Source organism: Xiphophorus couchianus, chromosome 21, assembly GCF_001444195.1.
Source record: "Xiphophorus couchianus chromosome 21, X_couchianus-1.0, whole genome shotgun sequence".
Taxonomy (NCBI): Eukaryota; Metazoa; Chordata; class Actinopteri; order Cyprinodontiformes; family Poeciliidae; genus Xiphophorus; species Xiphophorus couchianus.
The window spans coordinates 976,631-1,004,044 of NC_040248.1; the positions used below are offsets into that span (position 1 = coordinate 976,631).

At 43.6% G+C, this 27,414-nt stretch overlaps 1 protein-coding gene across 2 annotated transcripts in view; it reads left to right on the forward strand.

Moving 5' to 3' along the window:
- The window catches only part of LOC114136410 (sodium channel protein type 4 subunit alpha-like), a 116,184-nt gene that overhangs the window by 23,136 nt on the left and 65,634 nt on the right, over window positions 1-27,414 (forward strand). For both annotated transcript variants that reach the window (XM_028004293.1, XM_028004294.1), the window contains exons 3-9: window positions 304-447; window positions 885-1,003; window positions 6,078-6,167; window positions 6,598-6,726; window positions 11,869-11,960; window positions 13,785-14,027; window positions 21,009-21,072. In XM_028004293.1, the coding sequence (XP_027860094.1) occupies window positions 304-447; window positions 885-1,003; window positions 6,078-6,167; window positions 6,598-6,726; window positions 11,869-11,960; window positions 13,785-14,027; window positions 21,009-21,072 (881 nt within the window). The remainder of the gene's footprint in view (window positions 1-303; window positions 448-884; window positions 1,004-6,077; window positions 6,168-6,597; window positions 6,727-11,868; window positions 11,961-13,784; window positions 14,028-21,008; window positions 21,073-27,414) is intronic.

Genomic DNA, 27,414 nt, shown 5'->3' on the forward strand with positions numbered 1-27,414 from the left:
CGTCTGGTTATTTCATTATTATGACGCATCAATAACGTAAGAGTCGGATAAAATGCGTGTCGGTTATTTCCACATATAGAGGAACTTTATATGCAGATTTTTGGGGTGAGTAGATCTGAACTGGGCCGTTCAGATACTCTGACAAAATCAGATATGAGCAAAATAAATCAAATTTTGGTCACATTTGGCAGTTTTACTCCAAAACAGGAAGTTCCTGTTCCCTCACTGAAAATACAAACAAAATGGACGAAGACAGACAAAACGCCATAATCATAAATGTTTATAAATGTTTTGTTTTCTAAGGACCTGGGCGATGTGGAGCTGCCCCGGCCCCGGCCCGACCTGGAGGCGGGGAAGCAGCTGCCCCGGATCTTTGCCGACATCCCGTCTCACCTGGTGGGCGTCCCCCTGGAGGACATCGACCCCTACTACTTCAGAGACAAGAGGGTAGCATTCTGTCCACATGCTTCCAACCAGGCAGAAAATTAACTTTTCACAACAAGATCCTGGATTTATTTCCAGGTTTTGGCAGTGAAAGGCTTCCATACACCTGCTCTTGAAATTCAAAACAATTATTCTAAGAAAAACTGCTAAAACCTGCACTACTTATTATTATATCTGCATGTGAAATATGAAACGATTCTTTATGACTTTTAGCCAGTTATGACAGAACGACTTGTTTTCTCTGCAGATCTGCAGGTTTGTTCTAAACTCCTGGATGAGTCCAAACATTAAGCATCTAAATAATCCTGACCTCCATCATTCATTCATGTCTATCTCATAAAAACAGCAGCAACAGATTGTTTCTTTTTCTAAGATTGGGTCATATAGAAGAAAACGGTTAAATCATTTTTTGCAGTGAAGCGTTTCTGTTTCTCTTGCAGACTTTCATAGTGCTGAACAAAGGGAAGGCCATCTTCCGCTTCAGCGCCACGTCGGCGCTCTACATGTTCAGCCCGTTCCACCCCATCCGCCGGCTCGCCATCCGGATCCTGGTCCATTCATATCCTTCGCTCTGCTGGGGGTCAAAGGTCAGTCAGACTGGGTTGGTTTGAACTGAACCCGGTTGGACCCGATCTGTCGAGGCAGATCTGTGCTTGTTGGAGTTTAAAGAACAGACGATCATAATTAGACGATTAAAGGAACATTTCACTTATTTTACTCCCAGATATCAGCGGCTCAGTAAATGTCCTGGTTTTTAGTCCATCTGTGTTTTTAAACAAGCAGAAACAAGAAGCTGTTCAAACATCAGGAACCAGATTCTTGTTCTGACTCTAATCTCCACTGACCACAAACATCTCTGCTGACTTTTAATTTCAGATAAAACTCACTTGTTCTGCTCCCAGTCCAGCGATTAGCGCTGCCTTTAAATGGCAGCGAATAGATGATGATGTAAGTGCATTTCCTCCATTAATCAACAAAATAATTAAGCTACTTTTTCTAAAAGCACTTGCTGCTGAAACACCAGCACACTGACTTATCCCATTAAAAGCTCAATTATGGCTGAAAACAAATCTATTTTCTCTCCTCCGAACATTAACAGCTCAGCAGGCTGGGCGGCTCTGCCTGGATTTAGAGCTGGAAGAAAACCACGAGTTTGTTCTGGAGGATGAATGTTTTTATTTCAGGATGTAGAAAAGTCTGGTTTGGTTGGTGAGGTGTGAATGCTAATCGACCTCTGACCTCTGGTCCGCCTACAAACCTCAGTCTGGGTTCGGTTGAAGTGAACTGGTTTGGTTTGAATGTGAACGCCAAGAGGAACAAAAGCAGGAAGTGGACTACAGCGCAGGGCATTCTTGTTAAATATAACCAAAGCTAACGTGTTAGCCTAGCGCTAGCAGCAGAAATGGCTCCTGGTCTTCAGCCAAAGACTAAAGAGAAATCCTCCAACACTAAAATTCTCCATCTTGTTTCCATCTGGTGAAGAAGGAAGTTGCTCTCAGCGTCTTTTATTCTTCTAAATGGGAGCAGAGGTTTTTGTGTCGTTTCCTTCAGTGGTTCTTGGTGCAGCGCCCCCACAGGCCAGGAGGGGAACAGGTTGGTTTGACTCAGAGCCTCTGAAGCTACATGTTAGCATTTAGATGCTATATTAGGCTAGCATAGCTTCACTCATTGGCTAACAACTTGAACACAACAATAGTCTTTTCTAGTATCCAATCAGATTTAGTCATAAAATAAATATTTGTCAGATTCCTTCGGTTTGTTCATCACTTTAGTGTTAAATTAAATTATATTCTGTATTTATGTTTTCTGTCAGTTGATGTAGTTCAGATTATTGTTTATATTTTCTCAGATTTTCCCAGATAAAATAAAGTCTGAATTATTGTTTGGCTTTTCTAAGCCGTCTTTCTGCTGAACTCAAGTTTGTAGAAATGATGTGAAAATAATAAATCCCTCCTCTGCTGATAACTTGTATTAAATGCTGTTAATGTAGTTGAAGTAATTCCAGGGTGATAAATAAAATGTAGAGGATTTTTTTAAAATTATACTTCATTAAAATAAAAACAAAAGCTGGCAGCTCTGCTCCCATTTAGAAGAATAAAAGTGTCTCAGAGCTTTTAGGCCCACACATCATTAGTCACTCAGGCTGTTGAATCGCTGCTGCTGCTGCAAACGGCCAGGAATCTCCTGTGACGAGTTTTAACTGGACGGACTCCAGACCGGGCTGACGGACGGGTAACGCCTCAAAACGCCTCAAAACCACAAACAGCAACAGGAATTATTGACCGGCTTTAATCAGAGCAGATCTGCACACACACACACACACACACACACACACACAGAAAAAGGTTAAAACACAGCTGGTCTGAGGATAAAAACGGACTCCCTCCCTGTATTTACCAGAACATCTGAAAATGTTTAAATTACAGATGATTTCAATCAGATGCATTTTTTCTGCAAATTATAATCATAAAAACAGAATTTCTTTCTTCCAGAGTTTAGGAAACTCTGCTTTAATAAATGAGGCTTTTAGCAAATAGAAATAATTTTGGTGATTCTAGTTGAAACAAGAGAATTTTAATATGATTTAACTAAAGACAGGAGAATAAAAGTATTTACCCAAAGGACCAGCGTCTATATTTGGTAGTGACTTCCTGTTTAAGACGCTTCGATTCTGTGGTTTAATTAATTCATGGTTTATTATATTTTATCCACTTTAGAGCCCAATAAAAAGGCAGATTTTATTTATCTTTTAAAGAATTGATTTTCTGCCCCTATAATCAAATTTTGTGACCTTTGACCTTTGAATGTAAAGAAAACAACTGAGTGAATCTCTTGTTCACCGTTAAATCTTCATGCTTCATACCAGATGTTGGTGGTAACTGTGGATCCAGAACCAGAAGGTTCTGGTGCATTGGCCCCGCCCCCTTTGGCCATCCCCAGTCGGCCCCTCCCCCGTTGGCCCCGCCCACTTCATCCCCAGACCAACATGTCAGACATTACTTCACACCTCTGCCTCCTTCCTCACCGGCTATTTTTACAGCGGGAAGCGGCTGGAGGCCGCCGCGCCGCCGGACACGCTGCCGTCGTCACGGGGATCGGTGGGTGAGGAGGTCGGTGGCGAGGTGTGGAGTGTGTGTGTGTGTGTGTGTGTGTGTGTGTGTGTGTGTGTGTGTGAAGTGGACCTTCAGTCCGGGCTCTGGAAGTGTTTGTAGAGGATGAAGTGTGTTCTGGAGGGCTGCCCGACCGCGGCGGCGCCACCCTGACAGGCTGCGGCGTGATCCGCGGACACACTCACTAATTCTCCATCAGAACCGCTTTTATCTGACAGAACCCATCCAAACGGGTCCGTCACTTCGGCACTGACCGCCCGGCTCCGGAGGTGTGAGAAACAATCAGCCGAGATGGAGGTTCTGGTTCTGAAGAAGGCAACTGAAACCACAGAACCAGAGACCAAAACAACCAGAACAGAAAGAAAGTTCTGCCAGAAAATACTAAAAAAAGTTTCTACTTTAACATGTTTCCATGTTAAAGTAGAAAAACATGGAAACATGATGCTGGTTTTCTGACCCGTTGGGTCTTTAATATTCAGCTTATTGTTTATATTTCAACATTTTTCAGAACCATCACAAGGTGATTTAGTCTAAATAACAAAATGGCACTCAAGATTTTAGTATAATATAATAATAATTATTATTATTAGAGTAATGTATTTTTCCCAGAGAAAATGAACGTGGCCCCAGCAGCTTGGTTGGGGTCAACAAACACCGACTGTCCAGGGATAAAACCGTCTCACTCAGAAACGGCGTGGCGGTGAGTCGGGTTGGAAGCGTTTCCTGTTGCTCAGAGCAACTCGTGCTTAACATGTTGCTGTAAACGACTCAGAAAACTAAACCTGTCATGAGATGCTTTTTGTTTTTGCTTAAGAGCCTGAGAAGTTGGGGCGTGCTGTGGTGGCGCAGGGGGTTAGCACGCCCCACGTTTGGAGGCCTTAGTCCCGACGACCTTTGCCGCCTGTCGGCTTCAGTTTGACCCGTTTCTTGGTTGTTGGTGGTTTTAACCCAGAAGAGAAAATAAACATCGACCTGATCTGGTCTCCTGGAGGGGAAAGATGGCAGAACCTGTGGAAATCAGAAGTAGAAATGAGGCAGTGGGAGGAAGATGGATCCTGTGGAGGAAGTGGGAGGAGTAATGACATTAGCTGTACGGTGGCCTGGGAGGGCCACAGCATCAGGGCTACCATTAGCTGATAATTAGCCTCTGGCTGCGCGGCGTGGGGACGTTTGTTTGTCGAGCGCTAACCGTATTATCTCACCAGCTGCCAGCCACAGCTCAGTCAACAAGTTTTGAGTTTGGGCCGCTCTCGCTCCGGCAGCAAGTTCCTTCTGCCAAATTACAATAATTATGATTCATTTATAGCCGTGATTGACGGCTGCGCCGGCTTCCTCCACCCGGCGCGGCAGGTGAAGGTGATATTTAACCTGTTCTGCTGCTGCTGACACTTTGGAAACTTCCCACTCCCCATTATGACATGATTAGAGTGGGCTCTCCTGCGAGGGGGGCGCTAATGGCAGATTAATTTGCTGTATTGAAAGTGGCAGGAATCAGAGGGAAGCGAGGACTCTTCATCTTTATTTAGCTCTAATGAGACGTGGAAGGTAAACTCCTCACACTGACGGGCTAAAATCTGCCGCGCTGCTTTTATATGTCAGAGTTTAGCTGGAACTCAGAGAAAAGCTGCAGTTCCCCGATTTTTAACAAAACGGCAAAGACGTTTTACCTCCGTGACTAAGAGCTGCAAATTACAGAAAATGACTGTGAATTCAGAATAATTGTTTTTCTTTTTGTGTCTAACTCTGACCAATGACTAACCAGCAGCCGCAGCCTGGTTTTAGCTTCTCGTGTTTTACTTTGAGGTAACTTCAGACTGGATTCATGTTCTGCTAAAAGCAACCAGCTGTTAAACAAAACAACCAAGATTTTACATGTCTACACTGACCAGCAGGTCGTTAAAGGTACAATTCTCATTAAAATACCAATAAATTTACATTAAATGTAGAAAAAATACTTTTGAAAATGTCAAAATTTGGCCAAACTGAAAACCCAAAACTAAACAGGTTTGAATGACTTTAACTGTGTAAAGTTAATATTTAATATTATGAATAAAAACAAGATTCTGAATTGAAACTTGAAGTTTTTAGAAAAACCAGAATGTGGTCCGTTCAGTTTGACTTTGGAGGGAATGTCTTATTTTTAGAAAATAGATCTCCATTTTATTATTATTATTATACTTTCTAATGTTCTAAATGTCCTGTCTTACATTAGTAACGTTGCTCAGGGACAGAATGTAATGTAGGGACAGAACGTAGCCACTGCCCTGTAAATATCTCGGCCTGCTAGCATTGGACTGGTTTCACTTCAACATCAGTAAAAATACTAAAAACCAACAAAGATGAAGAAAACTTCCCACTTCCAAAGGAAAACTTTGAGTTTCTCGTGTTGGGGATCCCAGCTGGAAAGGAGCGCACACACCTCCAGATTGTGCATGTGAGGCGGTCTCCATAGAAACGAGTCGTCTTTGTTTTCCTGTCAGTCTGTGTTAAATGTGAGACGTTGTTCCTCCTTAACCTGCTCACTTTGTTCAGTTTGTTCATCATGTGCACCATCCTGACCAACTGCTGCTTCATGGCCATGTCGGAGCCGGCCAACTGGGCCAAGTACCTGGAGTAAGTACCAGAACCGTCCCGCCTGCAGGGGGAGCAGACATGAGGAGGAGGACGTGGCGATGTGATGAAGATGTGTTTAATGAACAGGAAGCGGCGGCGGTTCAGAGGTGAATCGTGTGCAGCAGAAACGTCAGGCTGCAAATGTCAGAGTCTGGAGGAAACATGTCTGAACCCATCAGGCTGAGCAGAGACTCAGATTAACTGAGGCTAACGCTGACAGCTAAAGCTGCAGCTTTTTGGCCCTTAAAGGGACCCATCCGTTAAAGTTTCTGCCTGACGTGACTCTCTGTCCTCATGTCTTTCTCCGCTTCACTTGGTGGCTCGGACAAAATAAATAAGTGAAGGCTGAGCAGCAGGAGCTTTTATCAATATTTATCCGTCTGTTTCTTATTTATTCCTCCTCTCTCTCTGCTCTCGCTCGCCCGCCCAGGTACACCTTCACAGGTATTTACACCTTCGAGTCGCTCATCAAGATCCTGGCCAGAGGCTTCTGCGTGGGCCCCTTCACCTTCCTGAGGGACCCCTGGAACTGGCTGGACTTCAGCGTCATCGTGATGGCGTGAGTTACACACACACACAGAGACACAGAGACACACACACACACACACAGAGACACACAGACACACGCACACACAGAGACACACAGAAACAGAAACACACACACACAGACACACGCACACACACACACACACAGACAGACACACACACACAGAAACAGAAACACACAGAGACACACACACACAGAGACACACAGACACACGCACACACACACACACAGAGACACACAGAAACAGAAACACACACACACAGACACACGCACACACACACACACACAGACAGACACACACACACAGAAACAGAAACACACAGAGACACACACACACACAGACACACACAGAGACACACACACAGACACACACACACACACAGACACACACACACACAGAAACAGAAACACACACACACACACACACCGAGGAGTCCAGGAAGGTTTTCCTTCAGCCATCAGGCCGACCAGAACCAGAACCAGAACATTCTGAGCAGAAGTATTCACACCCTTTAAACTTTTGGGTCTGGAAGCAAAACACTGCATAGTTTACAGAATTTGATGAAAAAAGTCTGAAAAGTGTGGCAGGCATTTGTTTTCTTCCCCCTTTTACTCTGAGACCCAGAAGTAAAATTGCTTTGCTTTGATCTGTTGCATCAACCACTGATTTAATATAATATAAAGTTTGGGAATAAAATGACTTTAAATATAAATAATAAATAATTTGCTGAGAAATTAAGCTGGAAACTTGAACTCAGAATCAAAAGAAATAAATAGAAATTAACTTAAAAAGCACAGAAAACTATTTTATTCTTAGTCTTAATGCATCTGGAACAAAATAAAAACATTCTCTCTAAAACATCTAGAATCCCAAACTCTAACAGAGAAAATCTGTTTTAGAAGCAAAACACTAAAAAACATTTCAATATTAATTTACTTTTATTCTTCTAGAATATAAGATCCTTACAGAAAAAACAAAACACCTAAAGCTACACAAACAAATTAAATAAAACGGCAGATATAAAGATTAATTATGAGTTTGTTGCAAATATTTAATGAAACAATAAAAACAATTAGAGGTGAGACAGGAAGTGATTTTCCAGGAGCTTTTATTGTGAAGGAGCTGAAGGCTGTGTGTTTTATTGTGAAGGAGCTGAATGCTGCGTGTTTTATTGTGAAGGAGCTGAATGCTGCGTGTTGAGCTTTTATTGTGAAGGAGCTGCAGGTTGTGTTTTATTGTGAAGGAGCTGGAGGCTGCGTGTTGAGGAACTTTTATTGTGAAGGAGCTGGAGGCTGCGTGTTGAGGAGCTTTTATTGTGAAGGAGCTGCAGGTTGTGTGTTTTATTGTGAAGGAGCTGCAGGCTGTGTGTTTTATTGTGAAGGAGCTGGAGGCTGTGTGTTGAGCTTTTATTGTGAAGGAGCTGGAGGCTGCGTGTTGAGGAGCTTTTATTGTGAAGGAGCTGAAGGCTGCGTGTTGAGGAGCTTTTATTGTGAAGGAGCTGAAGGCTGTGTGTTTTATTGTGAAGGAGCTGCAGGTTGTGTGCTTTATTGTGAAGGAGCTGGAGGCTGTGTGTTGAGGAGCTTTTATTGTGAAGGAGCTGCAGGCTGTGTGTTTTATTGTGAAGGAGCTGCAGGCTGCGTGTTGAGCTTTTATTGTGAAGGAGCTGCAGGCTGTGTGAGCAGCTGAGCCAGCAGAGCGGCGGCTCTGTTGGGATTATTGTGGAGGAATTAAAGTGAAAAGCTTTTCTGACGCTTCGCCTCTTTAAGCTCCAGTTTAAAAAGTTTTTCACGTCTCTGGTCAGTTTCAAAGCTTCTGCAGCGTCAGGAAAACGGACTGCAGAACCTCAGAACCAACGAAGAACCTGGACAGGGAGACAGAGGACGGACATGTGGACACAACACTGGAGGTTAAATCCTAAAGGTTCTGAACATTTCAACGGGTCAGAACCACCATCAAGATCACCATCAGAACCACCATCAGAACCACCATCAGAATCACCATCAGAACCACCATCAGAACCACCATCAGAACCACCATCACATCAAGCTGTGATTGTGGAAAAAACTGGAAAAAGGATCCAAATAAAAACGGATTCAGGAAAAATTCAAGTTTCTGACGTGGTGAATCTTTGGATGATGAATAAATCAATGAATAAATAAATTTATTTATTTTTTCCTAAAGAGAAATGAAATGTTGTGACTCAGATCATCCAAATGTGTTCAGTCCAGTAGCAGTCAATATCACAACCACCATGAAGTTCAGTTCTTAGCTAGCTCTGCTGATCCACCTCCTTTGCTTTTGCTGCTCCTCTTTAAGTCTGTCTGGTTGTATCACTAGAGAGATGCTGGAGTAGGGGATGAGAGATGTTCTAAGATAAGAGATCCGCCACATCGATGGCCGACCTGCAGCGTAACCATCAGAGTGAAACGTTTCAGAGACGCCTCCTCCTCTGGCGGAGGAACGTTGGCTCTGACCCGGTCGGGCAGAACCGGACCGGTCGGAGGGGAGAAGCGTGGGAACGCAGTGAGGAAGGTCAGCAGGTCGCTTACGGAGCGATGGAACCGGTCCGTCTGTCAGCGGTCCGTCTGTCAGCGGTCCGTCTGTCAGCGGTCCGTCTGTCAGCGGTCCGTCTGTCACCGTCTGTTAAATCACTGCAGCATCAAACCTGCTGAAATACGAGCCGTGATGGAGATCCATTAGCAGCTCCAGGATCAGATGACCGAGTTTAACCGAAGCCCAACAGGCCGGTGTCGCCTGGCGCCGGGCCCGGCCAGGCCGGGCCAAGCCGGGCCGGGCCGGGTCCCATCAGAGGAGAAGATCACAGCTCAACACCATCACATTATTTAACCTCTGAAAAACAATCACTGTTTGGCTTTTAACACTTTAAAACAGAGCAAGAAAAGTCATAGATAAACATTAAATTAGCAAAAATTAGCATAACAAATGTAAAAATAAACAAAAAATACTTAATCACTAAAAACTTAGCATGAAGTTTAATAGTTTAGTTTTCAAAAACACATTTTAATTTATTTTTCCTCAAAAATATTAACACTTCAGTTACCTTCATAATAATTTTATTTTCCAATTTTCTGACAACATTTTTAAAAATAATTTTACTTCTTTGTGCTAAGCTAATGCTAATGTTAGCCTAACTGCTCTAAAGATAAAACTTGCTTGATAACAAAGTGTTCAAAATGTAAATTCTTCCTAAATTTGATTTATATTTCATGTTTAGGAAACATTTTGTGATAAAATGACTAAAATCTACACGGTTCTGTTTTACTTTAGTTGTGATTTTTGAGTTTCCACTCTGACTAATCATTAAATGTTATTTGGTACTTTAGAAAAACTTTGGACCCTCATTTCTTGTGTTTTTCCAAGTTAAATGCAAAAATCTGAAAATATTCTCTAAAACATGTTAAAACTACAAATACAGTTTAAATAAAACAAACTCCATATTTGGTGTGAAATCTTTCAATGTTCTGGCTTTTATATGACATTTATTGATATAATTATTTTATAACGGTTAACGACTCCCACTAATTTATAGGATTGTTCGACTTTCTTATCTTTGTCTTCTTTTGTCGTTTGTTGGAAACCACCGTCCTGCTCCCTGCAGGATGTTAACAGAGTTTATCAAAGTAGGAAACCTGCAGGCGCTGCGAACGTTTAGAGTGCTGAGAGCCCTGAAAACTATCTCAGTCATCCCAGGTAAGGCCTCACCACCAGGGGGCGACATGGGCAGCTCATTCAAAGAGCAGCAGAGAGTTAGCCGTGAACGTCATCCGCTGTCCGTCCGTGTCTGCCATGTCCTGCAGCTCCAGCCTACCTGCTCACCCCCCACTGTCCGCCCTGTCAGAGGTCCCAGGTCACCTGATCTGTCTTAAAGGAACAGTACAGAAGGAAAAGTCAGATAAGGCTAAGCTGAGCACCTGGTCATTAGCTGGAGAACCAAGGAAATATTCCTCTACCTCTGGAATTTATTCAAATTTCCTTTCACTCCTAGAAATGTTTGCTTTTGTGATGCTAACGTTTGGATTAAGTGTTTGCTAAAAATTTAATAAAATGCGAGTAGCTAAGAAAGTAATGTAATCTGATTACCTCAATAGTTACACATACATGATAAATCTTTTTTATGCACACAATCCTTAAATGAAAGTGTTTCTATTTTTATGATAATTAATTGTAATTAGCATGTAATGCACAAGTTTGCTTGAATTTTTTTAAATCTATTTTTGCCATTTTTCCGGCACATTCAGTGTTTTTATTTACAGTTAAAATACGTATTAAAGTTTCCTAAAACTTTAAATCAGTCTATTACAGAGAAACGTTTCAGGCAAATTTAGCCAATTAGCCATTTGCTAGCTAACATTTTGATAAAATGACTGGCAATAAAATGCTGATGAGCTAATTGGAGGCTAAGTTAGCAATTAAAAATGATAAAGATCATTTATTATAATTTTAAACAGTTTGTTTCATTATATACACATGCTACATGTGTGCGGTTAGCTTGTATTATACTAAATATTTGAGTTTAATATTTCTGCAGCAGTTATCAGTTTAAAGTCAAAGTAAACAATAAATCCTAAATATGTCGTTTAATACTTTGTTATTTAAGCTAGCAGGTATGTTTAAACGGAACATCATACGCTATGACTTTATGCTAATTATAGTTAGCATGCTAACTGTAATATTCGCTAGATATTTTTTATTTATTGTCAAATTTTAATATCTTGTTTCTTTTCCAACACATTTAACTAAATATGAGTAAATAAAAAAGATTTAACATTTTTAGCTTTATTTTGCTAATTAGCCGTTTGCTAGCTGACAAAACGAGCAGCAAAATAACAAAACTATAATAATCTGCCCAGCATACCAGAAGCAAACAAAAGTTAGATGACTTCTGCTGTGAATATTTCTTTTTGAGAGCCAGAGGATGAAACTGTAGTGAATATTTCTCCAGTCTGGACGGCGTGAAGCTTTTCTGTCTGATTTCTCCTTCCTCCTGCGGCTGTAGAGGCTCCACAGCTCTTCCTGTCTCTGCCTGGATCTCCGTCTCTCTGATTATCCCTGCGTGTCGGCTCGTTGCTCCATGTGGTCACATCCTTCTGTGTGTGTCTGTTTTTGTGCTTCTGTCTCCCGGCTTGTTGCAGATATGTCACTGAGTTTGTGGACCTGGGTAATGTGTCAGCCTTAAGGACGTTCAGGGTGCTGCGCGCGCTCAAAACCATCTCAGTCATCCCAGGTGAGAAACACGAGGGAAACGGAGCGCCGCCCTCCTGACCCGCCGAGCTGCTAGAAATAAGTGGCTGTGTTTCATATCTCCTGCTGCATACTCCCTCCTGAAGCTGCTCTATCTGCTCTGTCATTCCTGGAAATGAGCTCAGAGGTAGTATGCAGAAACGTGAGGCGTTTATTGACACTGTGTGAGTGGACAGCAGAGGCCAGAAACGCTTTTTTACCAGCAGCAGAGGAAGAGCGAAGGATCAGCTCCAAGTGGAGGATTTTAAATTTGAGCTGAAATGAGCAAAACCCAGAAACACTTTTTATATGGATTATTGATGTGCAGATGATTGTTTCTGTCTTAAAATAATGGCACATCAGTTTTGGCCAAAATGTTGATTTTCACAAACTTCTCTGCTTCATTTTCATGAATCTTTCTGCCAGATGTTTTCTGTACTCAAACCGTCCAGGTTTGGTTGAGATTTCAAAGTGGAGCCTAAAAATTTCCTACATTTTTTGTGACAAATTCCTTCATTTCCCACAATGCCACTGGGCTGGAAGCGAACCTGACATACTGAGTCCAGTTCTGGTTCTTCCTGCAGGACGTCGGCCCGTTCCTGATCTGTTTGGATCTCCAGTTTCTCCAGTTAAATATTTTTACTGGGAGGTTTTGGTGGTTAAAATTTTCAAACTGTCATAAAAACTGAAGCAGAAACGTTTGAGTTTAGTTTAAATGATTGATATTAATTTATGATTTGTCTGAATCTGAAAGAATAAAATGAAACTCTGATTAAACTGTAGATGTTTTCCTTTGGATAGACGTGAGAATGAGTCAGCGGTCGTGTCGCCGTGCAGAAGTTTCGGGTCGCTCTGTGTGTCCACTCTGCATGTCGGTGTTCTGAACAGCAAGGCGCCTTGTTGTTCCCCTGTGGTTCTGTTTTAACTCGGTCATTAGCCAACAGACACTGGAAACAGGGTCAGCTCTGTTTGTAATGAAGCAGCTGAACAACATTCAGACCCTGGAAACGGAGGAGTTTCTGACATGGTAACGTTTGGACGGCTGTCAGCTTGTCTGCTCCCTCTGTTCAGTGTTTGTTCCTGTTGTTCTGACCCATTTCCTCTGTGTGTCTCAGTGTAACTTCAGTTTAGAGGGTGAACTTGGTGATTTTCAGCAGAATCAATGTCTTATTTATTATTTTATTCATGGTATAAATGCATGATTATTTCATTTGTTCATTACCTGAATAAAGATGGCCGCCCCTCAGTTTTACCTCACTAAAATCCTGATCCAAAATCTAAGGCTTCTCCCTCCTGATGGTCCGGTACCAGATTTGTTTGGTGGTGAAGGGCTGCAGGAAATCACTCTAAGGGCCACAAATGGCCCCCGGGCCTCATTTTGGACAACCCTGAACTAGAGAGTCTGGTCCGGTTGGTGAGGTGTGAACGCTAATCGACCTCTGACCTCAGTCTGGGTTCGGTTGAAGTGAACTCTGGTTCGGTTTGAATGTGAACGCCAAGCGGACCAGAGACCGCTCCAAAAGCAGGAAATGGACTACAGCGCAGGGCATTCTGGGTAAATACAACCAAAGCTAACGTGCTAGCCAACGCTAGCAGCAGAAATGGACAGCTGTTGAAGTTTTGGTTCCAGTAGAACCGGGTCTATAGGACTGTCAGGAGGGACAAACAGCCTAAACTCAAATGTTCCCTTTTGGATCAAATTCATCCTCCGTCGTGTCGCTGAGTTTGTGTTTAAACATTGATCAGAGGGCGGCCATCTTTTCCTGCTGTTTGACGTTACGGTTTAAAAGCAGCTTTACGTATTAACCAGCCCCGCGGCGCTCCTCAGGCCTGAAGACGATCGTCGGCGCGCTGATCCAGTCGGTGAAGAAACTCGCTGACGTCATGATCCTCACCGTTTTCTGCCTGAGCGTCTTCGCCCTCATCGGCCTGCAGCTGTTCATGGGAAACCTGCGACAGAAATGCGTCCGCAGCACGGAGCACTGCATCAACGGCAGCCTGCCGGCCAACACCTCCTTCTTCTGCAATAACAAGACCTGGGCCTCCATCAAGGACTTCATAGAAGACGAAGGTGAGTCCGCAGGTCGGGACGGGTGGGTCGGTGGAATCAGAACTTCCTGTTGGACGCAGGTTGCTGTTGCTGGTTGCTCTGGAGATGTTTCTGTGTGTCAGAGCAGAGATGCTGCTGCTGCTTCCTAAACGGACCAGACAACGTCAGGTTGGAGCTGCGGCTGCAGCTGACGTCAGGGCACACACACACACACACACACACACGCTCAGTCTGCTCGGCCGTCCTTGTTCTCCATCATGTGGATCACAGACTGACGGTTATATGGACAAACAGTTCAGATTAATTCTCCTGATTCATTATTTTTATTTTTATTATTCATCCATGCAAAGTTTAATTTACCTGTAAAACAATTATCTTTATTTCTTAGGTTTTTTTGTTTTACTTTAATAGTTATTTTCTGTATTTTTGGAGTTTTGTCTCTAATCTCTACATCAGGCACAAACTCTCCTAATTTCAAGGAATAATCAGTTTAATATCAGAGAAACTTTTTGTTCCCAACATTGTAACAAAAAAACAAACCAATTTTTTTCACTAAATTTACTTTTTCATTGGAAAACAAAATCTGTACATTTAGCCTTAAACACATCAATGTCCCTCTGAGTTGATAAAACCACAAACCTTTAAAAGATTCAGATTCCAGGCCGATGTGACGAAGGTCAGTAAATCTCACAGCGCAGCGTATCCCAGGATGCATTGCAGGCTGAAGGGAAGGTTTTTGTTCTTGTAGGAAAGTTAAAAGCTCAGCGGTCATGTTAGGCTTTGTCACTTTTAATATCATTTTTGTAAAATAAATATAATTTATTTAATTAATTCACAAACTAAAAGTCATAGAATAAGTTTAATAGAAACTTTAGCAACTTGTGTTTATCAGTAGCTGGAGGCCGGAGGTCAACAGGCCGGATCTTTTTCAGGATGGAGCCCTGAACCTTAGATTGATTATTTTAGCCTAGTTCTTAGCTTAGCATTAGCTGAGTCTCTTTTTTTACTTATTATTCCCAGTTAAGCTTTTTTCAGCTCAATGTAACATTTCTTAACATTGTTTTAACTTGATGTATTCCAGCTTATCTTAGTTAATTTTACCTTATTTAACATTAGCTTAGCATACCTAAACATCACTAGTATTTTCTCCTTAGATCACATCTAATCAACGGAGATGTGATTAGATTAAATTTTTTTAGATGCAGATGTTTTTTAATGTAGCCTGTTTACCATGATTAAGCTTTTCTTTCTTTTGCATAACTTAGCTTACTTGGCTTTGTTTATGTTAAATTAGCTAAACATGGCTTAGCTTAGTTCATCCTGTCATATTTCATTTTAGCTAAATTATTCTTAGCTTTTCATAAAACCAGTTGTCATCATGTTATTGACTGAATCTATAAAAAAATCCCCAAAATAATATTTAAATATTGTTTGAAATAAAGTTTCGGCTGCTCTGAATAGTTACTGTGTAATTTTATTGTCCATCATTTCTGTTGTTCCCAGAACCTTTCAGTGAAAACGGTTCCAGAAACAGAATAATAAACATGAATCTCTTTTTATCAGGCTGAATGTTTTTGTGGAAATGAAAAGTCCAGCTGCTGCTGCATCAGGTAAACACCGAACAAAGGAAATGTTTCCACAGAGTCTCCAACATCCATTACCATTATTCCATTTCAGACTCGACACAAAGACTTTAGTGAGATTTTACATCCTGACAACCAATCAGTCAATAACTCACTTTATTCTCTGATTTCTCTCATTATTAGATAAATAATCACTGCTGTTTATTCATGACGTTTAAAGATGGAATAAATTGGACTTTCCAGGAAGAATAAAACCACACGGCTTTCAGCATGTTTGGACTTTGACTAGGCTATTGAAACAGTTCAATTCTTTATGTTTTAAGCTTCCTTTGACTACAAGGTTCTGGTGGCTGTAAAACGAGCCCACATCATGACTCCTCCTCCACCGAGCTGAACGGTTGGTTTGAGTTTTTATTTTGCTGTTTTTTCAGTTTGGTCTCCAAACTCGACGTATTCTAGATAAACGTCTCAGTTTCAAAGGTTTGTGCTGCTTTACATGCCGCCATATTGTTTCTCTTCCGACTGTGACCTTTGACCTGCAGACTGAGGCCTGAATCAGGAGCTGGCGGGTTTCTGGTTGTTTCTGTGTTGGGACGTTAGAGTCCTGGGAGGGCTGCTGCTCTCTGAGGCGTTTCTGTTCACTCCTTTTCTGCAGATCTGCTCCATTGCCATAGAAAACATGGCCGCCTCCTTCGTTTCCACCCAGACGACGGTCAGATCGGCCTTCCTGTCGCCAGTCAGGCTGACTGGTAGATTATGTCCGAGTGCTGAACGTTTTGAGTTGTATTGAAAGTAAAAAACTAAATCTGTTCTGGTAAACAGTTTGTCCAGCGTTGATCTGACTCACCTGAAGGCTGCAGAGCAACAAACTGCTTCAGCTTCCTGTTTCCTGTGACGGAAACATTCACCTGAGCTTCAGCTTCCTGTTTCCTGTGACGGAAACATTCAGCCTCAGCTTCCTGCTTCCTGTGACGGTCGGTGAATGAGGGAATTGAACCGGCAGCCTGCAGGGTGAAAGGTTTAGGTTGTGTTGAGTGAATCCAGATGAAGTTTACAGTAAAGGTGAATGTCAGGACACGCTCCTCTTCACTAATGCACCTTCTAAATGTTCGCTCCCAGTTTACCTCTGCATCCATCACAACAAATAATTGTCCCCTGCGGGTTGCCGTATCGACCCCTAAAAGCTGCTGTGAAACCTGAGAGGTGTGGGGCGGCGCAGCCTGGACCGGCCCGGTCCGACCCGGTCTCTCCAAACATTTCCCATCAGGCTTTGCTTGTGCTGAGTCAGCAGGTGGGTCAGGTTACAGGGCGGGTTGCGTCTTACCAGGTGAGCGGTTCTGATAAACTCATGATCTGATTGGTTCTAGACGTTTTGCTCTGATTGATGAGGCAGAACCACCTGGACCGCCGGTCCTTTGACTGGTCCCTTCCTGCTGATGAACAAACCGCCGGATAATTCACTCCGGACTATAACTCTTCCTGCTGTGTGTCAAACCTGCAGATTTTCTCCTGTAAATTTATCTTGTGCTGATGAAAACGCTGCGGCGGAGGACAGAGGTTTATTCATCCCTGACAGGATAATTTGCTGCTCTTGAGTTTTTAAAGAGGAATGAAATTAGGCGCTCTCCTTCAGGCGTCCCGTTGAGACAATTTTCTACATTTCTGCAGCTCAGTGAAATCTTCCCAGATGGTGGTCTCTTTGGGAAAAATGAATCTTTGTACTAAATGTCAGAGCGAGTGCTAATATGCATTCATCTGGTGACGAAGAACATGACTGTTGAACATCAGGTGATGCCATGAAGTGGAGGAAAACACAGAGAGACTCCAGCCTTTGTTTCAGCAGCGATTCGTTTGCTGCGACGACCTTTGAACATTTACGCAGAATAAATCGTTTATCGTCTTTAATTAGCTTAAATTCTCTGTTTCTGGTAAACTGGCTCTTCACCTGCTGAACAACAAACTGCAGTTTGCTTTGTTTTCCTCTGAACTCAGTAAAATGATCAGAAAATAACAGCCAGATGAAACTTATTATGTGAGTAAAATATTATCAATGTAACGTCAAATACATGGAAAACCGACGGCTGCAATAAGAATCTCAACAAAACAAGATTAAATTAATAAAACATAGTTCATGTTTTAAAGGAAATGCTGGTTTATACAAGGTTATATTTAATTTTTAAGTAATTAAATTGGTTTCTGAATGATTTTCCATCTGCATAATGTTAAAGGTAAATCTGGATAAGGTGAGGCTAGCTTGCCCTATGCTAACCTAGGCTAAGGCTAGCTAAGTTTAGCTAAGCTAAGGCTCACAAAGCCAAACTGAGGCCAGCAATATAGCTTAGTTTAATTTAGAAAATACTTTATTTATCCAAAAACCGAGATAAGCTCCTCCGAGTTGTAAAAGCAGTATCTTGTTGCCATAGTTACTCATTATAATAACTGTGTGAAAGTAAAAACGATCCAGAACCAGAGGGACAAAATGTTCAATCACACAATTCAACCAGAATATGAACAAAAATATGAAGGAAAGTCTAGAAAAATAAAAAATATATTCTAGAAACAAAAACAAAGCAGGTTAAGCTAGGCTATGCTAAAGCAAGCTAACAATATGCTAGCTAAACCAAACGAGGTGAAGCTAAAGCATAGCTAATCTCAGACACACTGTTATAAATAATAAAACTGTTTATGTTTAATAACTAAAGACGTTTTTGGACTAAATAATTTTTTACTGAAATACTGAAATTTGTTTTTTTTTATTGTTATTTTTAACTGGATTTAATAAAATAAATGGGACAAAATCATTTTGTGACAACAAAAGACTAAAGATCCAATTTAGAGTCTAATTTAAAACATGTTTTGTGTGTCAGCGAGTCCAGATGATCAGAACTCCTCCCCACCAAACTGGACCGGTTCTGCGGTTCTGTTGTTGCTGTGACTGCGGGACTTTTGGGCTTTTAAATTCTGTTGTCGCTGTTCTGTCAGATTGGATGTTCCTCATGGAAAGAGGAGCTGGAAACACGACAGGACAGATTAACGTCCCAGAAGAAGCTGAAACACGGAGAGCCACTCAGTCTGGCAGAAAATGAGACGGGAAGAAGAAGAAGAAGAATCAGGTGTCGGACCGCAGACCGGATCCGCTTCACCTGTTTTAATCTGTCATTTCCTTCCTAATCATCCTCAGATTATTTAATCTCAACGTTTCCCTGAACCAGTCTGGGCCAAACCCTGGTTTTGTTTCCAACCAGTAAAATCGTGTTGCACGTCAGGTTCTGCTGCTGCTGAGTGGGTTTGGGCCGCTCTGGTACCGGAGTCCTCCAGCAGACATTAAGGCGTATTAATGCCTGCGGTGGGTTTAAGTGTCGGATAAATGTTTAACAAAGCGTGTTTGCTGTAATGGTTCAGGTTTTATTGGCCGGCCGCTCAGACGGTCCAAACAGACGCAGCAGGTCTGATGAGCGTATTGATCCGCCGGTAACCGCGGGAGATGGGCAGGAAGCCGGGACAGACGGCCTCACGCCCTGTCTGCAGGAAACTTTAGGAAAACAAAGCTTGGGTCTTTTATTTAAAAACAGACAGTTTTCCAGTTAAAGGTGTGAAACGTTTCCAAATATGAAACATCCTGATGGTGCCGTTCTGAATATTGATAAAAGTTTCCATTTTGCAGCAGGTTTCCACTTCCTGCCTTGTGAGGTTTACAGTAACTACAGTCACAAATGTGAACATTTGAACAGTAAATATGTTTATTGAGTCTATTTCTAAAAATCCTGATTTTGTTTTTCCATGTTTGTTTCTGCTGCTTCAGTAAAACTCCATCAGGATGAAGTTAGTTTGTGTCTGGAGAAAAAGCCGTTTCAAAAATCTTCTGATTATTAAGTCACAATCAACCACCCCGTTGCCTAGCAACCGGTCAGGTTGTTGACGTACCTGCAGGGGGCGCCACTTCTTCTGGGTCTGAATTAGTCAAAGATATGTTCAGTTATATAACTGTGACTCTGTTTGCCGCCATTTTAACTTGTATAATGAGAAAACGCAGGAGGGGGCGTGGCCAGCAGCAGCTTATTTGCATAAAAGTGACAGAACCTTAAAACCTCTGACAGGAAGAGAAACCTGGTCATCTGAGACAGATCCTGACCTGTTAAAGGTTAAAGGTCACCTTTACGTTAAACAGGCAGGTTTTCTAAACATATTCACTTCATTAATGTAGAGACAAATTTAAACCAATAACTGAATCCCATCCGTTCCAACTGGAGGTTTGAGAAAACAGAAGAACTGAACCAGGACAAGTTTCTGTACTGATGAAAGTAAAACGTTAATCAATCTGAACGGCAGACTAGACTAGACTTCTATAGAGAGGAACATGAGAATAGTTAAAGTAACAGCCATGATGTGACGTGGAGAGTAGAAGGAGAAAAGAGTGAAGAAAAGTGAAAGTTTGTCCTAATCTAAAGACAGGAAGCTCTGAGATCTCTGTGAGGAACAGGAAACAGTTCTGAGGAACAGGAAACAGTTCTGATGAACAGGAAACAGTTCTAATGAACAGGAAACAGTTCTGAGGAACAGGAAACAGTTCTAATGAACAGGAAACAGTTCTGAGGAACAGGAAACAGTTCTAATGAACAGGAAACAGTTCTGAGGAACAGGAAACAGTTCTGATGAACAGGAAACAGTTCTAATGAACAGGAAACAGTTCTGATGAACAGGAAACAGTTCTGAGGAACAGGAAACAGTTCTGATGAACAGGAAACAGTTCTGAGGAACAGGAAACAGTTCTAATGAACAGGAAACAGTTCTGATGAACAGGAAACAGTTCTGATGAACAGGAAACAGTTCTGATGAACAGGAAACAGTTCTGATGAACAGGAAACAGTTCTGAGGAACAGGAAACAGTTCTGAGGAACAGGAAACAGTTCTAATGAACAGGAAACAGTTCTGAGGAACAGGAAACAGTTCTGATGAACAGGAAACAGTTCTAATGAACAGGAAACAGTTCTGATGAACAGGAAACAGTTCTAATGAACAGGAAACAGTTCTGATGAACAGGAAACAGTTCTAATGAACAGGAAACAGTTCTGAGGAACAGGAAACAGTTCTAATGAACAGGAAACAGTTCTGATGAACAGGAAACAGTTCTGAGGAACAGGAAACAGTTCTAATGAACAGGAAACAGTTCTAATGAACAGGAAACAGTTCTGATGAACAGGAAACAGTTCTAATGAACAGGAAACAGTTCTGATGAACAGGAAACAGTTCTGAGGAACAGGAAACAGTTCTGAGGAACAGGAAACAGTTCTAATGAACAGGAAACAGTTCTGATGAACAGGAAACAGTTCTAATGAACAGGAAACAGTTCTGAGGAACAGGAAACAGTTCTGAGGAACAGGAAACAGTTCTGAGCTCTGATCTTCTTCTTCTCTTCCAGATAATTTCTACAAAGTGGAAGGAGCCAAGGATGCCTTAATCTGTGGAAACAGCAGCGACGCAGGGTGAGTCCAACCTGCCTGTAGGGACCGGTTCTGGTCCAAATGACATGATGGATGGATGGATGGATGGATGGATGGATGGTCGGTTTGGGTTTGGTTTCGTCTCTCCAGATGTTTCTATAGAGCTTCTGTTTCTAGAACTCTTTTATAAAATGGGTCAAACTGAAGGTTTGGAGTTAAATGAACCTCTTATTTATTCATTCTAAGAAATCCTCCACATCTCGTCACATTTCTGATATTTTCTCTAAAATCACCGTTAAACTCCCAGACCTGTTGATCAGAATCTGTTCCTGTGCGGTCCGAACGGTCCGGGTTTCTGTGGATCCGGTTTCATCCTAACTTTACCTCTTCAGCTGCTCAGAGACGCTGAGTAACGTTTAGTGGATTTCTGGAGCTGTGACCTCTGGAGCGCCGGATGTGCCGCCGTCCTCCAGGGTTTCTGTTCTGCTGCCGTCGTCCTAATTTGTTGGAGGATCCTTTAATATGTAGCTGCTGGGAAAACGTTCTGTAATACCAGCAATAAATCACCAGTGAGAGGCAGAAACACGCTGCCTCCTGCTCTCCTCCTGGTCTCCTCCTTATCTCCTCCTTATCTCCTCCTGCTCTCCTCCTTATCTCCTCCTGGTCCGGCTCTGGACCGGTTAGAGGAGCGTTTCTGACTGATGGAGCAGCCAGTGGAGAAACAGTTCAGTGGAGGTGAAGCAGAGCGAAGGCAGCAGGAAGTATCAGGACTGATCTGAGCAGAACAGGAAGGAAGAATCACTGAACGTCTTTATTTAGACCCAAGAAGAAGAAGAGAGGAGATGAAAGATGTTTGGAATCAGGAGGAACTTCCTGAAGTTTTATCTCTATCTGATGACGAGCTCTGGGTCTGCTGACCTTCATCGCCGTCCTGATGACTGTGTTTAACCTTTGACCCCGTCTCTGACTCAGCTGTGAGTCAGAGCGATGAGTCCTGTGGGCGTTTGTTCTGCCGGGTCGGACCGATCCGATCTGATCGGAGTCAAACCGCTGGAGGAATCAGCAGCCATGACGGCGCTCTGAACCACCGCCTTGTTCACTTCCTGTTCTCATGAGAGATGCTGATTGGCCGAGCCAGAGGGCGACGCAGGCTGAGCCGACCCGGCCCGACAAACCGACGCTCCGTCTGACGCCGAGCTGGAAGGAAGAGCTGCAAGTTGATCAGGCTACAGGACGATGAGCTGCAGGTTGATCAGGCTACAGGACGATGAGCTGCAGGTTGATCAGGCTACAGGACGATGAGCTGCAGGTTGATCAGGCTACAGGACGATGAGCTGCAGGTTGATCAGGCTACAGGACGATGAGCTGCAGGTTGATCAGGCTACAGGACGATGAGCTGCAGGTTGATCAGGCTACAGGACGATGAGCTGCAGGTTGATCAGGCTACAGGACGATGAGCTGCAGGTTGATCAGGCTACAGGACGATGAGCTGCAGGTTGATCAGGCTACAGGACGATGAGCTGCAGGTTGATCAGGCTACAGGACGATGAGCTGCAGGTTGATCAGGCTACAGGACGATGAGCTGCAGGTTCTGTTTGGGTCGAGGATCTCGTGTTTTTATCGCTGCAGGTTCTCCAGTCGTGTCGCCGTCTTGCTGTGATTTGCTTCTTTAGACTCTTTTTGTTATTTTCAGTGCTTTTAATTCAGCTGAAGTGTTTATGACCTTTACTGGTTACCATGGAGATTTAATATTCAGTGAAAGCATATTTAGCTTGATATTTTGCTGCAGAAAGGAAAATTTAACAGCCTGAAGCTGGAGTACCTGGTGAGTTCCCAGCATGCACCTGGACAACATGAAGACTCTGCAGAATGGAACCGGAACGGACCCGGAGCAGAACCGGTCCTGGAGCGGAGCAGGAACTAGAGGTTCTCCTCTGCTCTTCCAGAGGAAGAGGTGACCTACAAATCGTCTGCAGAGCAGCAAACGTCCTGCTGACGTTCCTGCTACTTGCCCAACGCGGAGCGACAGCCTGCCTCGTTGGGAAGCTCGTTAGCGGCAGACGTGATGTCGCCGTGTAACATCTGACCTCTGAGGTCACCGTCAGGAAGTTGTTGAGTGCTGACAGGAGGAGCTGAAGGCGGCCGCGGGGCTGGCGTCAGGTCCGGTTTGGACCTGATGAGGCTGATTAATGAACACGGTTCCCCTCAGAGTTTAATATTCCTGGAAACGAAACAAATTCCCAACAGGAAAGCTGGAAAAGTTCAGCCCAGTCCAAAGATTTCTGTTTGAACGAGACAAAGAAGCGCCGGACCCGAACACCAGGGGGAGCTCTCTGAGAAACCACTGAGGCTGCTGTCCGGTTAGCACCAGCGTATCCATGGTAACCATCTGCTCTGGAGAGTTGGTCAGCCTGAATGGGAGAAGTTAGCGGCTAGCCGCTAACTCTTGTTCTGGTTCTAAACAGCAGATTTTTTGCAACTATTGGCTGTTTGGACGAAACTCCTTCACTTCATCCTCCCACTGGAACCAGAGTCCAAACTGACCCACTGATCCTCGTCCAGGATGACTCCAGTTCAACCATTAACATGTCAGATTGTTTCCACCTTTTCTTCTGGTCTCTGCATGTTTTAATGTTTCATCAGCAGATTTTTCTGCTTCGTTTTATTTTTAGAGACGTTTTTATTCCTCATGAAACTAATTTGGGACCAGAACTTTAGATGAATGGCTGCAGGACGGCTCACCTGCTTTCTTCAGTTTTTTCTGCCGTACCTGAACTCGTCCAGACCGCTGCGATTGGACCGGGTTTGGATCCGGTCGGACCGGGTTTGATCCGCTGGCCGGTTCTGCTATAAAATCTGTGATGTTTCTGTTTGTGCCTTGCTGGCGCCCAGCAGCAGGGGCCGGTGGGAAGGTGTGTCTTTAATCATCATTGACCCGGCTTGTTCTCAGAAAGACTCCGCTGTCATCGCAGCAGTTAGGAAGAAATATGGCCGCCGCGGCGTGAGGAAATGGCCGGCGGGGGGGCAGGTTTTCCAGGAACACGCCGCGTCACGCAGGCCGTATTCATCATTCCATTAGCCGGCCGCTGGTTGCCATGTTGACGCTCCAAATGCTCCGTGTTTCATTAAATCAGTTTGCTGCTGTGTGTCTGTCTGGGTGGAGCAGCGCGGCGTGTCGATGCACCTGCAGGCTGACCGCCCACACACACACACACACACACACACACTGACTCTGATCTAAATGGATGAAACATTACGCTGAAAGCAACACGGATCGATAACCCGCCTGGTTTCAGTATCGCTGCTCTAAGTGGAGCTGCTTCTCTCTGTTGGGGGCGCGCTCCATTTCCAGCCCACATCATCACCCCTCCACCGCCGTACAGGGCAGATGGTGGGAGGGGACTGGGTCTCATGCTCCATCCTGATGCAGTCAAAGACAACAAGCCATAACCTTTGACCTCTAACCTGCTAAGATCAGGATCTTCTTAAAGGGACAGAATAGAATAGAATTCAACTTTATTGTCATTGCACTGTCACAAGTACAAGCAACGAGATGTAGTTTGCATCTATCCAGAAGTGCTCTACGAGATATAAATATTTATTTACAGATGTACAAGACTATGTATGTATGGACTATAAGGGGTTATAGCAAGAGATATAGATATTGTGTATAAATATAAATATGGGAGCTATATGCACAGATTATACTGATTATACAGAATATACAAGAATGTTAGGGAATGGATTATAGATAAATAATGGCAGATAAAATGTACAGGTTGTATGTGTGAAGATGTGGACTCCCAGGAACCAAGCTTGGTTAATATAAATGCACAAACCTCCGCCTCTGGTCTTGCCGGAGTCATCTGCTGTCCTGACGGCTCGGTGTGTGTGGCGTCCACTTAGCTGGATAGCATTGTCCGGGCAGCTGTTGTTTAGCCATGTTTCAGTGAAAAACATGACATTTGAGTCCATAATCCGTCTGTCACTCGTGATGGATAGTTGTAACTCGTCCATTTTATTAGCCAGAGAACGGACATTGGCGAGGAAAATGCTGGGTAAAGGGAGCCGGTGTGGTGTTAGCTTTAGCCTAGCTCGCACCCCTCCACGCTTACCCCGCCTCTGTTTACGTTCTCGTCGCGGCCTGCGTACACTTCCACCCGGCCGGGAGAAGTGAGCAGCCTCCGGTGTTCTGGAGATCTCTGGGATGAGTCGGAGATCGGCGATCATAGAGTCAAAATTGTAGCTCCAAAGGTCCAGAAGTTCGTGTCTGCTGTAGCGCAGCAACGCTGTGCAATTCTGAAAAAAAGTCCAGTCATGAATAGATAAAAAACCACTAAAGAGCAGATTCTGGAGAGACGCTGAGCCTCGCGTTGTTCACGCGCCGCCATCTTGGTCTCTACGGAGACCTAATTTCAATGTCAAATTTCTTTTAAGTCATAAAACATTTTTATAACAACTGAAGGAAACGTTGACTTAGTAAAATGGCTCCCTGGACTCACCTGCTGGTCCATTCGTCCAGACCTGAATCTTCATCTCCTCTCTGTCTTCCTCCACTAAACTTTCTGAAGCTTTATGTTCCTTCTCGTCTCTGGGTTGAACTCTTTCTGTCCCGGTTTGGTCTGCCCTCCGAGTCCCGCTGTAAATCTTCCTCTACGGCTTCATCTTCATCACATGTTGCCGGGAACGCGGCGCAGGCGGCGCCGGGATCGGCCCACGCTGGAGGCTTGAGATGAACTTTATCGATCCCAGAGGGAGAACCGGGTCACAGCAGCAGAACGGAGAACGCTGCTGTCACACGGTGTTAATGAGAACACATTACCCACAATCCTCCTCTCTCTCTCTTGGCTCGGCGCGGGAACGCTGAGGGACAAGTGAGAAGGATGTTGGACAGTCTGACCTTCTGCTGCAGTCCACGCCAAGATGGCCGACATGTTGATTCAGATTCGTCCTGAACTCTTGCTGGGAGCAGAAACGATAATTCAACGTTTCATCGATGGATGAAAGTCACATTTCATCCTCCTGATGCTGCTGAACCTCCTGATGCTGCTGCGCCTCCTGATGCTGCTGAACCTCCTGATGCTGCTGAACCTCCTGATGCTGCTGAGCCTCCTGATGCTGCTGCGCCTCCTGATGCTGCTGCGCCTCCTGATGCTGCTGCCTAATGTTGGATGTTGGGACTCAGAAAGTTCATGAGTCCCAACGTCCAACTTCATCCAACAGATCCATGTTTTTGTTTGTGATGGTGGGATGGAAAAGTTTCTTTGTCCTTCAGATCTAATGGTTGCCATGGAGACCAGGTTCTCAGATCCGGCTGATTGACTGTTTTTGGTCGTAGAAGTTGGAGACGCTGCCACCTGCAGGTGGGAGTTGGCGTTGCGTGTTTCTGTGCGTTGCGTGTTACCATAATTGTGTTGAATTTCCACAAATTGTGAAAAACGTGAAGAATGGATCAGTTACATCCAGAGCATGGAGCAGCAGAGCAGGCCCACAGCATCATGCTGCCACCACCATTTTTCATTCTGTTCTGTTAGTTTCACTCCAGATGAAACTGGACTCAGATTCTCCATGAAGGCCCGTCTTTGTGCTCTTCCGGGTCAGCAGTGGTTCTGGTTCATGGAGTCTCTCTGATAGTTGGATCATGACCTTTGGCCTTAGACGTTTTTCTGTGCGGTCCTGGTTCGGGTTCGGGTTCTGGTTCTGGTTCTGGTTCTGGTGAGTTTTGTGTGAAATGAACCCAGGTTTGTCCTGTTGGCTCTGTACAATCGGGTCAGAACCAAACAGACATGATGAGCTCCATGATGGAGGAGGAAGTGAAGAAATATTTACCCACAAACAGCTTTATTGACACAGAATGAATTAACGCTGTTGACACTGGATCCGATCGATGGAACCATGTGACCCAACGGAGAGAGAGGCGGGAAATGTTCTGGTTCTGATCCGACACCAGAGAAGGTTCTGCTGCTCCTGTGAGGAAAGATCCACACAGGTTCAGTTGGTTTGAGTCGTTTTATTCTGCCTAGCAACAAGGCAAAGTTAACTCTGATTGGATGAACAGTTGAGTTCAGATTTAAGGTTTTATTTTCCATCCAGAACTCATTTTGCAGACTGGTGACCTCTGACCCACCAGGACCCGGTTTGTTTGGATTCTGCAGCCGGTAAACATCAGAGGTCAACTAGTTTCTGAGTTATCAGAGAAAAATCAGCAGATACACTGCAAAAACACAGAATATGACCAAATATTTTGGTCTAGTTTGTTTTGCAAATGTCTTAAGTTCACTTGGAATAAAACAAAATTTAAAAGAAACTTTTCAGCAAAATATAGGAGCTTGTCTTAGGTCAATAATTTATAAAACTAGGATTTCTTGATCTAATAATTCTATA